This window comes from Nelusetta ayraudi, unplaced genomic scaffold (assembly GCF_046127955.1).
Source record: "Nelusetta ayraudi isolate G7.1 ecotype Tasmania unplaced genomic scaffold, CSIRO-AGI_Nayr_v1 ptg000018l, whole genome shotgun sequence".
In the NCBI taxonomy this organism is placed as follows: domain Eukaryota; kingdom Metazoa; phylum Chordata; class Actinopteri; order Tetraodontiformes; family Monacanthidae; genus Nelusetta; species Nelusetta ayraudi.
Genome location: NW_027466068.1, coordinates 328,997 through 341,775, shown reverse-complemented (window position 1 = coordinate 341,775; position 12,779 = coordinate 328,997). Strand labels below are relative to the sequence as shown.

General features: G+C 49.5%; 1 protein-coding gene across 1 annotated transcript; it reads left to right on the top strand.

Moving 5' to 3' along the window:
- The first annotated feature begins 1,959 nt into the window (after positions 1-1,959).
- LOC142887686 (nucleus accumbens-associated protein 2-like) lies at positions 1,960-11,475 on the top strand. The gene is made up of 8 exons (XM_076025488.1): positions 1,960-2,062; positions 4,854-5,604; positions 6,360-6,583; positions 7,957-8,216; positions 8,636-8,812; positions 8,899-9,004; positions 9,813-9,910; positions 10,199-11,475. The coding sequence occupies exons 2-8, from the start codon at positions 5,176-5,178 to the stop codon at positions 10,861-10,863; spliced, it is 1,959 nt and encodes a 652-aa protein (XP_075881603.1). The 5' UTR covers positions 1,960-2,062; positions 4,854-5,175; the 3' UTR covers positions 10,864-11,475.
- Positions 11,476-12,779: the final 1,304 nt, after the last annotated feature.

Here is a 12,779-nt window from a genome sequence, read left to right as displayed (position 1 = left end):
AAAAAAATGACCTGCATATTTTTTTAATTCCAGTTCAAGTTTTGCTAAATGGAACAGCAACATCCCTTTTCAGAAAGGTGTCTTAATACTTTTCTTTAACATTTTGCTGCCTTGCCAACTATTTTGAACCATTTTTTCAAAAAACAAAAAACAAACAACAACTTTGCTTCTTAAAATTAAAAATAAATGAACTAGGAATAAGGGTGTCATTCTGGGTGTCACCAACAGAGCGTAAAACGGCAGCAGCTGGATTCTTTTCTGTTATTAAAGCACATCTTTTCTTACATATCACATGATATATTTTTTTCTCCAATGAGGTTGGGTCACCAAAAACACTCCGTCCATCTGCTGCTGCTCCGGCCCACCAGTCACAAAGTTTACCCACCCCTGCTTTGGAGCGTGGGCGGAGCCGCAGCACCAGCGGAGAAGCCGCTCGGGAACGAGGAGAAGCTCCACGGCAGGAAGACCTGAGGTCGGACTCCATCCTGTGTGAGTGCTGCACCAATGCACCAGCACAATTCCACGTCACCCGATCTGACAATGGGGCCAAGTGCTTTCTTTTTAATGAAGGACGCTGAGTATTTTGCTTCACAGTTGCATCTAATTGCTATTGAAGAAGAACTGATGAGAAGAACTGACCTCAACGCAGCCCAGGCCACTGATGTATGATAACACACGCACGTACACACACACACACACACACACACACACACACACACACACACACCTGAGCCTCACGTCCACCCCACGGCTGGTGGGACCTCACAGCGCTTTAGATCAAACCTGTTTGAGAAATGGACAATTCTCTGCCAGGACTCCAGTTTCTGACCTCGTGATGAAGGTGAGTCCCCACAATGTGACTGGAAGCAGATTTATGTCCCCACAGTGCCACTTCTGCACGTAAACACACACACACACACACACACACACACACACACACACACACACACACACACACACACACAGCAGCTACAGTGAGTCCTTGTTCTGGCCCGTCTCCCCCTCCCTCTAACATCCACCCACCCGTCTCTCCCTCTCAGTCTCTCTCTCTCTCTCTCTCTCTCTCTCTCTCTCTCTCTCTCTCTCTCTCGTTAATATTGATGAAGAAGTTTAAATACAGACTGCGACCCGTCTGTCTCTCCGTGGGACAGAGAGACAGACAGGCAGAGCGTGTGTGTGTGTGTGTGTGTGTGTCTCTGTGTGTGTGTGACGTCTTCCAAACTCTTTTGAACTATACGTGATGATGGGAGCTGAGGCAGCAAAAAACCTTGCTGCTGCTGCTGCTGTGTGTGTGTGTGTGTGTGAGTCTGTGTGCGTGCCTGCGCCTGTGCGCGTGCAACTGTGTGTGTGTGTGTGTGTGTGTGTGTGTGAGTGTGTCTCAGCCTGGCACACAGTCGCAGTATGCACGCTATGTACTCGGCATGCCAACTCAGCCTCGACACTGCAATGCAGCGCTGTGCATTTGGCCCAGTCATGCCACACACACACTCACATAGACAGACAGACAGACAGACACACACACACACACACACACACAGAGTGCAGTGCGCACACAAAGACGTGATGTGTGTGTGTGTGTGTGTGTGTGTGTGTGGGATCGAGAAGTGTGCCATTATGTATGTTTTCCTCGTTAATATTCCACCTTGCAGTGTGTTCTCCTTACAGCACAAGAGCAGTGTAATGCATACTCGCCCGCCCCTCTCTCTCTCTCTCTCTCCACCCTGCCTATGCCCCCCTCACTCGCTCTCTCTCTCTGTCTCTCTTACTCTCTCTCCGTCTCTCTCGTCCTCTGCAGGGCAGTTAGCCGCATTAGCTCCCTCTCTGTCCTCAGATGACTCCTCCTCTTCCTCCCTCCTCCTCGGCTGTCTGCTGTGTCTCTGCCTCCCCCCTTCCTTTCCCTCCCTCTCCAGCCCTCCCTACCTCCCTCCCTCGCCGCCGCCCCCCCCTCTTGTGACACACCAGACGATGCGTTGACTGAGCGGAGGAGAAGAAGAAAACCTCTCCCAGCCAGCCAGCCAGCCGTCCTGCCTGCTGCATGGAGGAACAGAGGAGCAGCGAGGAGGTGAGGAGCTGTCTGTCTGTCTGACTGTCTGTCTGTCTGTCTGTCTGTCTTCCTGTCTGCCCCCCCACCTGACTGTCTGTCCGTCTGAGTCTCCACTCTCAAACTGTGTGCCTCCTGTCTCGGTCTCTCTGCCACCTGTCTACCTGCCTGCCTGCCTGCCTGCCTGTCTGTCTGTCTGTCTGTCTGTCTGTCTTGTCTGCTGCACTGTAAACAACAGTGACAGTGAACTGAGCTGAACTCATTGCAAACATTTGAACTCACCTGGTGTCACACTCAGTCGGACTCTGCTGCACCGGGCTCCACCTGGCTCAGACTCAGACTACACTAGACCATGGACTGGGTTGGCCTAGATCCTACTGGACTCTTCCTTACTGGGCCACTTCAACAGACGGGTCTCAACTGAAAGTGGACTAGACTCGCGCGATTCTACTGGACTAGTCTAGACTATTCTAGATGCTGCTGGTCCGGACACTGCTTGACTTTAACCGACTGACTCCAGACTTACTTGAAGTAAATTGGACTTCGTGTGGACAGACCTATACCAGAACTGGCGCTAGACTTACTGGACTGGTCGAGACTGAATCAGGCCAGGTTGGTCACAAAGCTGCTGAACTTATTGAACTGGTCCCAATAGTCCTTGGCTGGCAAAGACTTGCCTGGCTTTGCTGGACTGATGTAGATGGTATTGAACTACAGTAGGTGCTGCTGGACTCAACTGGACTCGCCTCAACAATTCTGGACCTTGATGGACAGGTAGACCCCACTTTAAAAAGCTAGACTTTGTTAGACTCTGCTAGACTGGGTACAATATGTACTACTGATATACCCTGATGGACTTGAGCAGACTGGTCCAGACACAGTTCAGCAAGGTCTCACTCTAGAGTGGGCTGGCCAGGTTCTCATTAGACTGTGCTGGGCTCTGCTGGACAGGACCTAGCACTAATTCATTTCCTGGACAGGTCTTGACTTCATTAAACTGAGCTAGGCTTGCTGGACTCTGCTGGGCTGGTTTGGATGAACTCAGTTAGACTCTCCTTAAAGGGGATAAGCTTCAATGGACAGGCCTACACTCTAGAAAAAAGAACAAGACTTTTCTGAACTGGTCTAGATTGCACTAAGCTGTACTGGACTTGGCTAGTGTCCACCTGTGCCGGCTACAACGGTGCTATAGTGTACTAGACTAGACTAACACTACTGAACCTTGGTGGATTGGTCTGGTCTGGCCACCATCAAACTAGACTAGACTTTTCTGGACTGACCTAGATCCTGCAATGCAGTGTTAGATTCTATGGGACATTTCTAGACTATATAGAACCGTACTGGATGGGCTGTTTTTAGTCTCTTCTCTATGCTGGACTCTTTTGGACTGGGCCTGACTGTTGAACTTTACTAAAGTCTTCTGGGTTGTCTTCTAAAGGTTACTGGATCCTACTGTACTCGCCTAGACCTTGACCTAGGCTGGCCTATTTTATCAAAACAGGCCGGACTTTTCCCAACTGGCCATTGAATCATGCTGCACCTAGTCTAGAGTGTTTCTGCTATCTCTCACTCTCTATCTCCACTAGACTTAACCGTAAAGTTTCTGTCTTTCCTAGACTTGTCCAGATTTTCTTAAAATGTGATGGGCTGTGCTTTAGTAAATAAATAAAATAATGTAATGGAAATAAAAACCTATATTAGTGTGTTGTGTTGTCTATAATCAGAAACCAGTCAATCGCTTGAAGACTCGAAGTCTTCCCTGTCCATTCGCTAGTTCATATGAAGTTCTGTTTATCAATGTTCTTGCAAAATCTGGGGCTCACAACAAGCCCGAAACAAAGACAATTGACACTTCTCCACTTCCCTCCACCGTATGAAAATCAAATTAAGAAAAAAAAGAAAGAAAAAAAAGAACAAAACCCCCTCTACCGCGACCATCCAGCGCTTCTAGCGATGCCATTTTGAGGCTGTGCGAGTCAGAGCAGTGATGCAGCGGAGGAGCACCGTCTGACTGCTAATGGTTCACCTTTTTGTATAAGCCAAGTAAAAGAAAAAAACTGAAACTAATCTAAACTTCCACAATCTTTGGGATTAACCAAGGCCAAATGTGATTTAAAGGGATAGTTCAACGTTTTGGCAAAATGGACTATTGCCATGATCCACATAGCCATATGAGTCGGCACATTACCTTCAATTATTATCACTGTTGTTTTGAGATCTGGGAGGGGCGCAGCTCAGCAAACACAGCAGAGGTGAGCGGTACTCGTGCCTCAAAGTCATCAAATATACAATCCAACAACTCTGAGACGCTCTGGTGGACGAGTTGTGACCTGCACATTCACCGCACTATCAAATAATAATGCAAGGTTACGAGATTAAGAGTTCTCTACGAGGTAAATGCAGAGCCAGAAATACATTCCAGACGCACCTGCTGGACAGAGGGATTTCAACAATATATTTGTTGGAAGAGAAAATGTGTTTGATCGTGATGGACTTCTCTTTACAAAACACACAACCCTCACAGTGTAGCAAAATGTTGAAATATCTCTATATGAGCTTTTTGGGGATACTTTCCCTCAGATTTCCACTATAGTTATAGCATGCTAGCCAGCTAGCCTGCCTCATCAGGTTTCATGCTGGACTTCCTGTCCACAGCTCATCTCATTTCATGTGTGTTTACTTTGCAGGATGGCAAGAAGCTAAAACTACCAAACTCTAAAGCTCTCCTCCCTCCCTCCTTCCCTGCTCCCTCCCCCCTCCTCACCCTGCACCGATCCCCTCCCTGCTTCCCTCCTCTCTCCTCACGCTGTAGCTGCGTTCCTGCGCTGAGCCGACCTCCATCCTGATGTGCTACAGTCTCCTCCACCTCTTCCTCCTCCTCCTTCTCGTCTCTGTGTGACTCAACGCCTCCTACCTGGACGCCGCCTCCTACCCTTTGCCTGCTTCTCCTCCCTGCCCTCTCACCTCCTCAACGTGTCCTCCTGCAAACAACATGGATGTGATGCCTTCTGGGGCCGAGACCTGCAGCATCCCTGACACCTAGACGGGACCCTCACCACCCAGGAAGACCCATTCCGCCAGTTCGCCTGCACCTGTCTGTCACTCTTTGTCCCGCCACCACTCAGACAGCCACCATGACGGAGGGGCTGCTGCAGGTGGAGATCCCAGACTTCGGCAGCAGCGTCCTGGGCAGCCTGAACGAGCAGCGGCTGCTGGGCCACTACTGTGACGTCTCCATCCTGGTGCAGGGTCAGTCCTTCAAGGCGCACCGGGCCGTGCTGGCCGCCTCCTCGCTCTACTTTAGAGACCTGTTCAGCTCGGCGGCAGCCGACTCCTCCGCCTCGCAGGCCGTGTTCGAACTGCCATCCTCGGTGACCCCGACATGCTTCCAGCAGATCCTGTCCTTCTGCTACACGGGGCGCCTCAGCATGGCCGCTAGCGAGCAGCTGGTGCTCATGTACACCGCCGGGTACCTGCAGATCCAGAACATCGTGGAGCGCGGCATGGAGCTGATGATGATGAAGGCCTCTTCCTCATCCTCGCCTCTCTGCTGTGATTCTCAGGTGAGTTGGTCCAGGCCTTTGACGTCGGACACGGAGACAAGACGGAAGCGGCTGGCAAGTTAACAAAGCCGAGCTGTGCAACCAAGACAAACCAGACACAGCGTCAAACAACCAACACTGGGCACTTTAGTCAGCTGGAGTTATGAGTTTTAAAAGAAAACAAGGTGAACCAGTTCAGCACAACTGGACAGTGTTGACTTCATACTTGTTGGTAAAGTTGGCATTACCACATGGCAGCAAGTCAGTTGCGGTATGTTAGCAGTTATGTTAAGTTAAGTTTGAGAAAGGAGATTGAGTAGAAAGTATATCGGGTCAGATTTAAAAAAACAAAACAAAAAATGTTTTCTCCATAAAATGTTCAGGTGATTAGAGAAAAAGTTGTGTGTGTGCAGTGATGGGCCAGGCCGCCGCCCTAGAAACACCTCTGAGTTTAATAACTGTGTGGACTCGTAGATTGAATAGAATTTTAAACACTTGATCAGTTAAAACAAAATCATGTCCTCGTCACATGCACATCCAATAAATAAAATCCTTTATGACAAAGAACTATAGCAGCTTCCAGTGGAGGTCTGGTGTACTGCAGTTCATTTAATTCACACTAAGGGTGCACAGGAGTTCCTTTGGTCATAGCCGCAGAGACCTCCAGCCTGACTGTGCACAGCTCACCATGAAGCTTGACAACTTATCATCAAGAAAGAAAATATGTGTCCTAAATGTGTTTCACTTCACATTCTGGATAAATCTGTACATTCCAGACAACCTCAGCTGATGAGCTGGGTGGCATCGACGCCGTGATGGTGGAACAGCAGCACCATCAGCAGCAGCAGCACAGTGCCCCCCAGCTGCAGGAGGCCAGTCCCGAGGAGCCGTCCCTGAGCCCTGAGGAGCTGCTGTTGGCCGTCAGCAGAATCAAACAGGAACGAGCTGACACTCCTCCGGCGCAGGAGGCAGGAGGAGCAGGAGGTTGTGAGGACACCAGGTGAGGACAAATTGTGTTTTGACGTACAACCTTGTGTTATTTTGCCGATGGAACAATTCAAATCTAAGCAGAATCCGTTCAGAGTAATTACTCTTTCAGGAGCTCGTCCCTCGTGCCCTCAGCACTTATTTTTGTTCGGATGATTGCAGTCTTGCGTTCATCTCCAGCGTCACTGACATTTCACCGCTGTTCTCCATCAGAGGAACATTTATTATTAGTATCCAGGGCCGTCTCACATCTCCTCCCTCTGTTCGCTTTCAAACCCTTCAGCCCAGCGACAGAAAAACTGCAAAGCTTGACCAGAATTCCAACATGAATATGTCTTCATCCTGTGAGCGAGCACTTTGTGTCACTTTGCAGGGATTCAGTCCTCAGTGATGTCACAGAAGAGCACTGACACCTCTCCCAGGTTGTAGCTAGGTGTTGGCCCTTCCATCTGCCCTTATTTTTGCACCCTTCCAAAATGAGCAGGAGGTCTAACAAAGCATCAGGAAGCAGTGGAAGCGAAAACTTAGTGTTTTAGCAGGAGACTACAAACAGAAGGCTAAATATGCTATATTTCTTATGGAGATCTTGTTATACATGAAGTGAAGCTGCTCCTCGGGAGCCTAGGACAACCGGGCGGTAACCCACCGTCTCAGCCCCGTCTCAAATGTCAAATCTCCTCTGCAAAATGGAATAACTTGAGGTGGCTGCAAAATAACCCAAAAATAAACATTAAGAAGTGCATCAGATCCTCTCCTCCAGGAAGTAACAGGGAAAGGGATTTGACCTGTACATATCAGGTAATTCGCAGAACTACAAGGGTAAACAATCAGCTTGCTTAAAGGCACAGTCTGGAACAGATAGATAGATAGATAGATAGATAGATAGATAGATAGATAGATAGATAGATAGATAGATAGATAGATTTACTTTATTAATCCCAAGTTGGGAAACTCCACAGTTGCACCACTCAAAAAACAAGTCATGCAGTTATCAGAAACAGCAGTGGAGAAGTATAGGTACAAAAACACATAAGTTAATCTATGTACAAAAAATACAGTCAAAATGTGCATAGGCAGGGATAAGCAAGGTTTTCAACCATTAGTGCAGATTTGCCATTGAGTCCAGGAATAAAGGCCAGAATGTTATCTGTCACACAGCGAGGAAGAGTTATGGAGGGTGATGGCTCTTGGTAGGAAGGATCTCCTCAAGTGTTCCTTCAGACAACATAGCTGTCTCAGCCTCTCGGAGAAGACGCTCCGCTGTCTATCCAGAGATCAGGGTACAGGTGAGGTGGCAGCTCTGGCTGCCCCTCCTGGAGCTCAGAAGACCTGATCACCACACTGAGCACCGCCTTACCCCTCCTGTCCCTGTTCTCCTGCCCTCAGGGTGGACATGGCTGCAGACCTCCAGTCCACCAGGGGAACTGCTCTGTGTTACCTTGGTGCAGGTGGGGGTCTAGTTTCAGGGCTGCAGTCCTACCTGCTGGCAGGCCAGGGGCGCTCCAGCCCCGGAGGCTCCAGCCTTCCCACAGACTCCCCGCCGTCTCACCCGGCCACCGAGGAGGAGCTGGAGGAGGATTACTACGGCAGCACGGTCCACCCTGGTATCTACCAGCAGATCTACGGACACCCGGGAAACCCCTACAGTGAGTCAGGCTGACAGTCTGGTCCCATCAGGACACGTGTCTCAGATCTGGTTAAAGGGAATTTTTGGTAATTTGATTGAATTTAATCAAATGTAGGGTTCCTCTCCGTATTGACTGCCAGTCATTTTGAGTCTTTTTGCAACCTGCTGGCTAAACAACAAGATTTCAGGTTTCTGGTACTTCAGCCCGACCCATTTTTTATATAGTGTCAATGCTTTTGTCTCATTTTCGTGAGGGACCACCCAGTGAAACTTCTTGATTTTATCTCATATGTATGTATATATATATATATATATATATATATATATATATATATATATATATATATATATATATATATATATATATATATATATATATATATATATATATATATATATCCTACTCCCTGAATACAGCTTTGCCTCTTTTTGTCCCAGTCCAAGAGAAGATGGAGATGCTCTCTCTGCCGCTGTCTAACGAGCGTCGGCCCTGCGTCCTGGTTGGTCGGGACAACATGGCCCTCCCCGCCAGTCTGATCAGTCAGATCGGCTACCGCTGCCACCCATCGCTCTACACTGAGGGAGACCCAGGAGAGAAGGTGGAGCTGGTGGCAGGTAGGGGGAATCTAGCTGGGCTTCAGCTGAGTGCTTCAGCCATTTAGAGTTTTCCTCTAAAGTTTTCTTTGCATGCATGATCCCAGGTTCAGGGGTGTTCATGACCCGGGGTCAGCTGATGAACTGTCACCTGTGTGCCGGAGTAAAACACAAGGTGCTGCTCAGGAGGCTGCTGGCGACGTTTTTTGACCGGTGAGCAGATCCGCCACCCTCATCAACCATCGCCGTCACCTAAATTCTTGCTCAATATACAAAATCATGCATGCTAGCACCTGGTTAGCTTAGATTAGCATCAGGATTGACAAAGATTTGAGTCTAAGCTGCTGTTTTAGCCATGAATGTGGGAGCCTCCGCAGTGGTTGCTCGGAAGTTCGCTCGCAGTTTTAATGAGCATGCCCTTATTGTTGCATGTTTGGACTGCTAGTCCTAGGAACTATTTTAGTCCCAGTTTAACTTTGAGGACTTTAGGGCAACGTTACCTGTGCAAACCAAATGACTCTGGGTTACCACGGATCTTTGAAACACGCGTCTGTTCCTGCCATACTTTACGGTTAGTTACTATTGTCTTGTATGTATCATTTAAACACGTTGCGTTCAAATCTGCTGTAGGGATCCCAGTCCGTTTATGTCCATTTCGGAGTTCTGACTTCTTCATCTTCATTTGAAGAACTGGGCCCTGAGTTGTGTGTAGTTTAGTTCTCCTTTAAACTGCATCCCTGGCAGTCGTACAGTGCAAGAAAACGTGCGCTGTTGACACTGCGTCTAAACCCACGTGACGTCATGAGGTGCGGCGTGGCATGATGTCATCACCCGGACACCACGTGTGATGTGATGTGGGGTGGGGCTATTGGGGGTGGGGAGGAGGGCCGTGTCAGAACCTCCAGAACATTCTGAGGCTCCAGACGCTGCTGCTGCTTTACATAAGCGCTCTGTCACATTGTCTCGGCGAGACGATCTAAAGCCGTGTATACGTGCTGATTGGGTTGTTGTGGTTCCATAGAAACACTCTGGCCAATAGCTGCGGAACAGGAATCCGCTCCTCCACCAATGATCCGAGCCGAAAGCCCCTGGACAACCGAGTGTTAAACACTGTCAAATGTAAGACAGACACACACACACACACACACACACAGACTCACACTTGTACATATAGACTCACACCCACATACAAGCAGACAACGCAGTGTGTGATTCAGAGCTTGTCGTCTTTTCACTGTATTCTGTTGATATCAAGTCGTTTATTTTTCTCTTCCTCCACCTCCTCCTTCCTTCCTTTCTCTGTCTTCTTTCCTGTTCTTCTAAATCCTGCCCTCCTTTTCCTGCCTGGCTTCCTCCTCGATCCTCCTCCTCTTCCTTCTCCTTTTGTTTCTCCTCCTCTTCCTGTAGTGTACTGTCAGAACTTTGCACCCAACTTTAAGGAGAGCGAGATGAACGTCATCGCTGCTGATATGTGCACCAACGCCCGCCGGGTCCGCAAACGCTGGCTCCCCAAGATCCAGTCCCTCCTCCCCGACAGCATTCCAGCCACCTCCCACACCCGCAAGGCCAAGAGAGGAGGTGCAGGTGCAGGTGCAGGGGCAGGGGCAGGGGCAGGAGCAGGTGCAGGGGCAGGGGCAGGAGGTCAGCCGGGCGAAGTCCCCGGCGGTGGCAGCCCCTTCGAGCTGGATCTGCGGCAGCTCAGCGCCTCCTACCTCGGACTGGAGGCGCCGCTGTATGAGCGACGCGAGCGGGAGGCGGCGGGGGAGAGGGAGAAGGAGGCGTCTGCCGCACTCCTGCCTCACCTGCAGTTCGCCACATCTCGTGGAGGAGGAGGAGGTGGAGGAGCTGGAAGCGGGCGGGAGCAGGGGGAGGAGGGGCCGACGGGAGGGGCAGCGGACGGAGAGGAGCGGCTACAGACTGAACAACCACCTGACCTCCCCCTCTCCTTGTCCTCCGCCGCCTCCTCCTCCTCCTCCTCACATGCCTCCCCCCAGCCTGCTGAGACCGCCCCTCCCCACACGGCCAGCAACACTGATGAGAGGGGGGCGGAGCTTCTGGAAAACAGCCAATAAGCTTTCTATTGCATCTGCCTACCTGTATGTAAATAACACAATAGCTACCTGTCCCCTACCTGTCTGTCTGACCCCACCCACCCATCTCTCTACCTGTATGTCTGACCACACCCACCCGTCTCTCTACCTGTATGTCTGACCCCACCCACCCATCTCTCTACCTGTCTGTTTGACCAACCTGTCTGTCTCTCTACCTGTCTGCCTGATCCCACCATTCTGTGTGACCCCCCCACCCCCCACCCATTTTCTCCTTTCCCATGTACAATTTCCCTCACAACCTCTCTAACCTCTGCTCACCTGCCCGTCTATATGCCTCTCTACCTGTCAGTCAATCTACCTCTGTCTGTTCCCCCCTCTTCAGTCCCACCTCTCGGTCTGTCCCCAACCTGACTACCTGTCCACCTGTCTACCTCTCAGCCTCCTTCTCCTACCCTGGTCCCGCCGACCATCTCTCTACCTTTCTGTCTGCTCGGCTCTGCTGCATGTTAACAGCCTCCTGCAGTCCAGCACACAGGCCCATAGCAACGTGGCGATCTTCGCGATGATCGTCACAACAATGATGGTGATGAATATGATGATACCGATGACATAACCACTCTGATAACGATGATAACGACAATAAAGCTTCTTGATAATCAGACGCTCACTGTCGGTCTCCAAAGTCTGATATTTTTAGCATGTGTAATTATGAATGCCTGAGCAATGGTGGAGGTGATGTCTGTTTCAGCTTCACTAGGTCTTCATTTTTTACTCACAACTTAAAAGGCACGAGATCGACTCTTCTTCATTAAAAATAATGAGACGCACATGCATCGTCCATCCTATTCCGGCATACCTAGGATCAGACTGTGGTGGCAATGAGCCAGGCCAAATGATTAACTAGAATAGACCTCCAGCCACTCCTGCAGGATCCATGCAGGCGGCTTTGCACGGCATCTGGATGACTCAGTTTGCAGTCTTGTGCGTACAGTTGGATTTAGGATATGGAGGGCAACATATCTCTTGGCCAGGAGGAGTTTAATTTAGTTCAGCACTGGGCATTCCACGTCCACGACCTCTAGAGTCCTCTTTCCACAGTGGGACCTCCTGCCCAGTAGACCTTCATGCACCTTGAGGGTATCGCAGTTGGAGTCTGGGCAAACTAACCAGGTTCTCTTGAGCTGTAAGGCATCTTCAAGGCTGCGCAGTGGTAGCCCCGAAGTTAGACTGTTAGAAAAACTGGAACCTTGATCCTGGTTGATCACAGGTGTGCTGTCCTTAAGCTCCGTGACAACATTAAGTCGGGATGTCAACTGACACGTTTTCGTTGTCCTTTGGGTGGCCTTGTTCAGCACTTGAAGACGTATCCGCAGTGGAACTCTGATATATTTTCCAAGACCTTCGGAACCTTTTCAAGTCTTGTTCGCACCCCTCCTTCAACAGCTGATCCAATTTACCACTAGATGGCAGTGTACTGACACCTCGATTCTCCCCCTTCATCCCTACAGGTGATGAAGACGTTCCGTGGAAGGGCTGATGATCCAGTGGTAACTGATTTTAACTGTCCGCCGTGGACCAAAGTAGGCCAAGTGTCAAGACAATAGTTTGGTATTTGGCCTAAATTACATAACATTTATCCTTGACAACAGAACCATTCAATCTTTTAATATTAAAACGCTCAAAACCCGAGGGCTTGTACTCCTTAGGACTGACTCTGAAATTGACTTTTGCTACATTCCAGTGCGATTAACAGTTTAACGGCCAAATATGGTCTGTTAGAACAAATACAATGTTAAACATGATGATTATGTGCCCGACCCCCGTACAACACAATCATCCAGTTCGTCCCGGGGTGTCATTCTGATGGGAAAATGTGCATTTCACATGCGCTAAAACATCATCTCACCTTTACCGCAAAAAGCGGGCCTCGGGCTTTC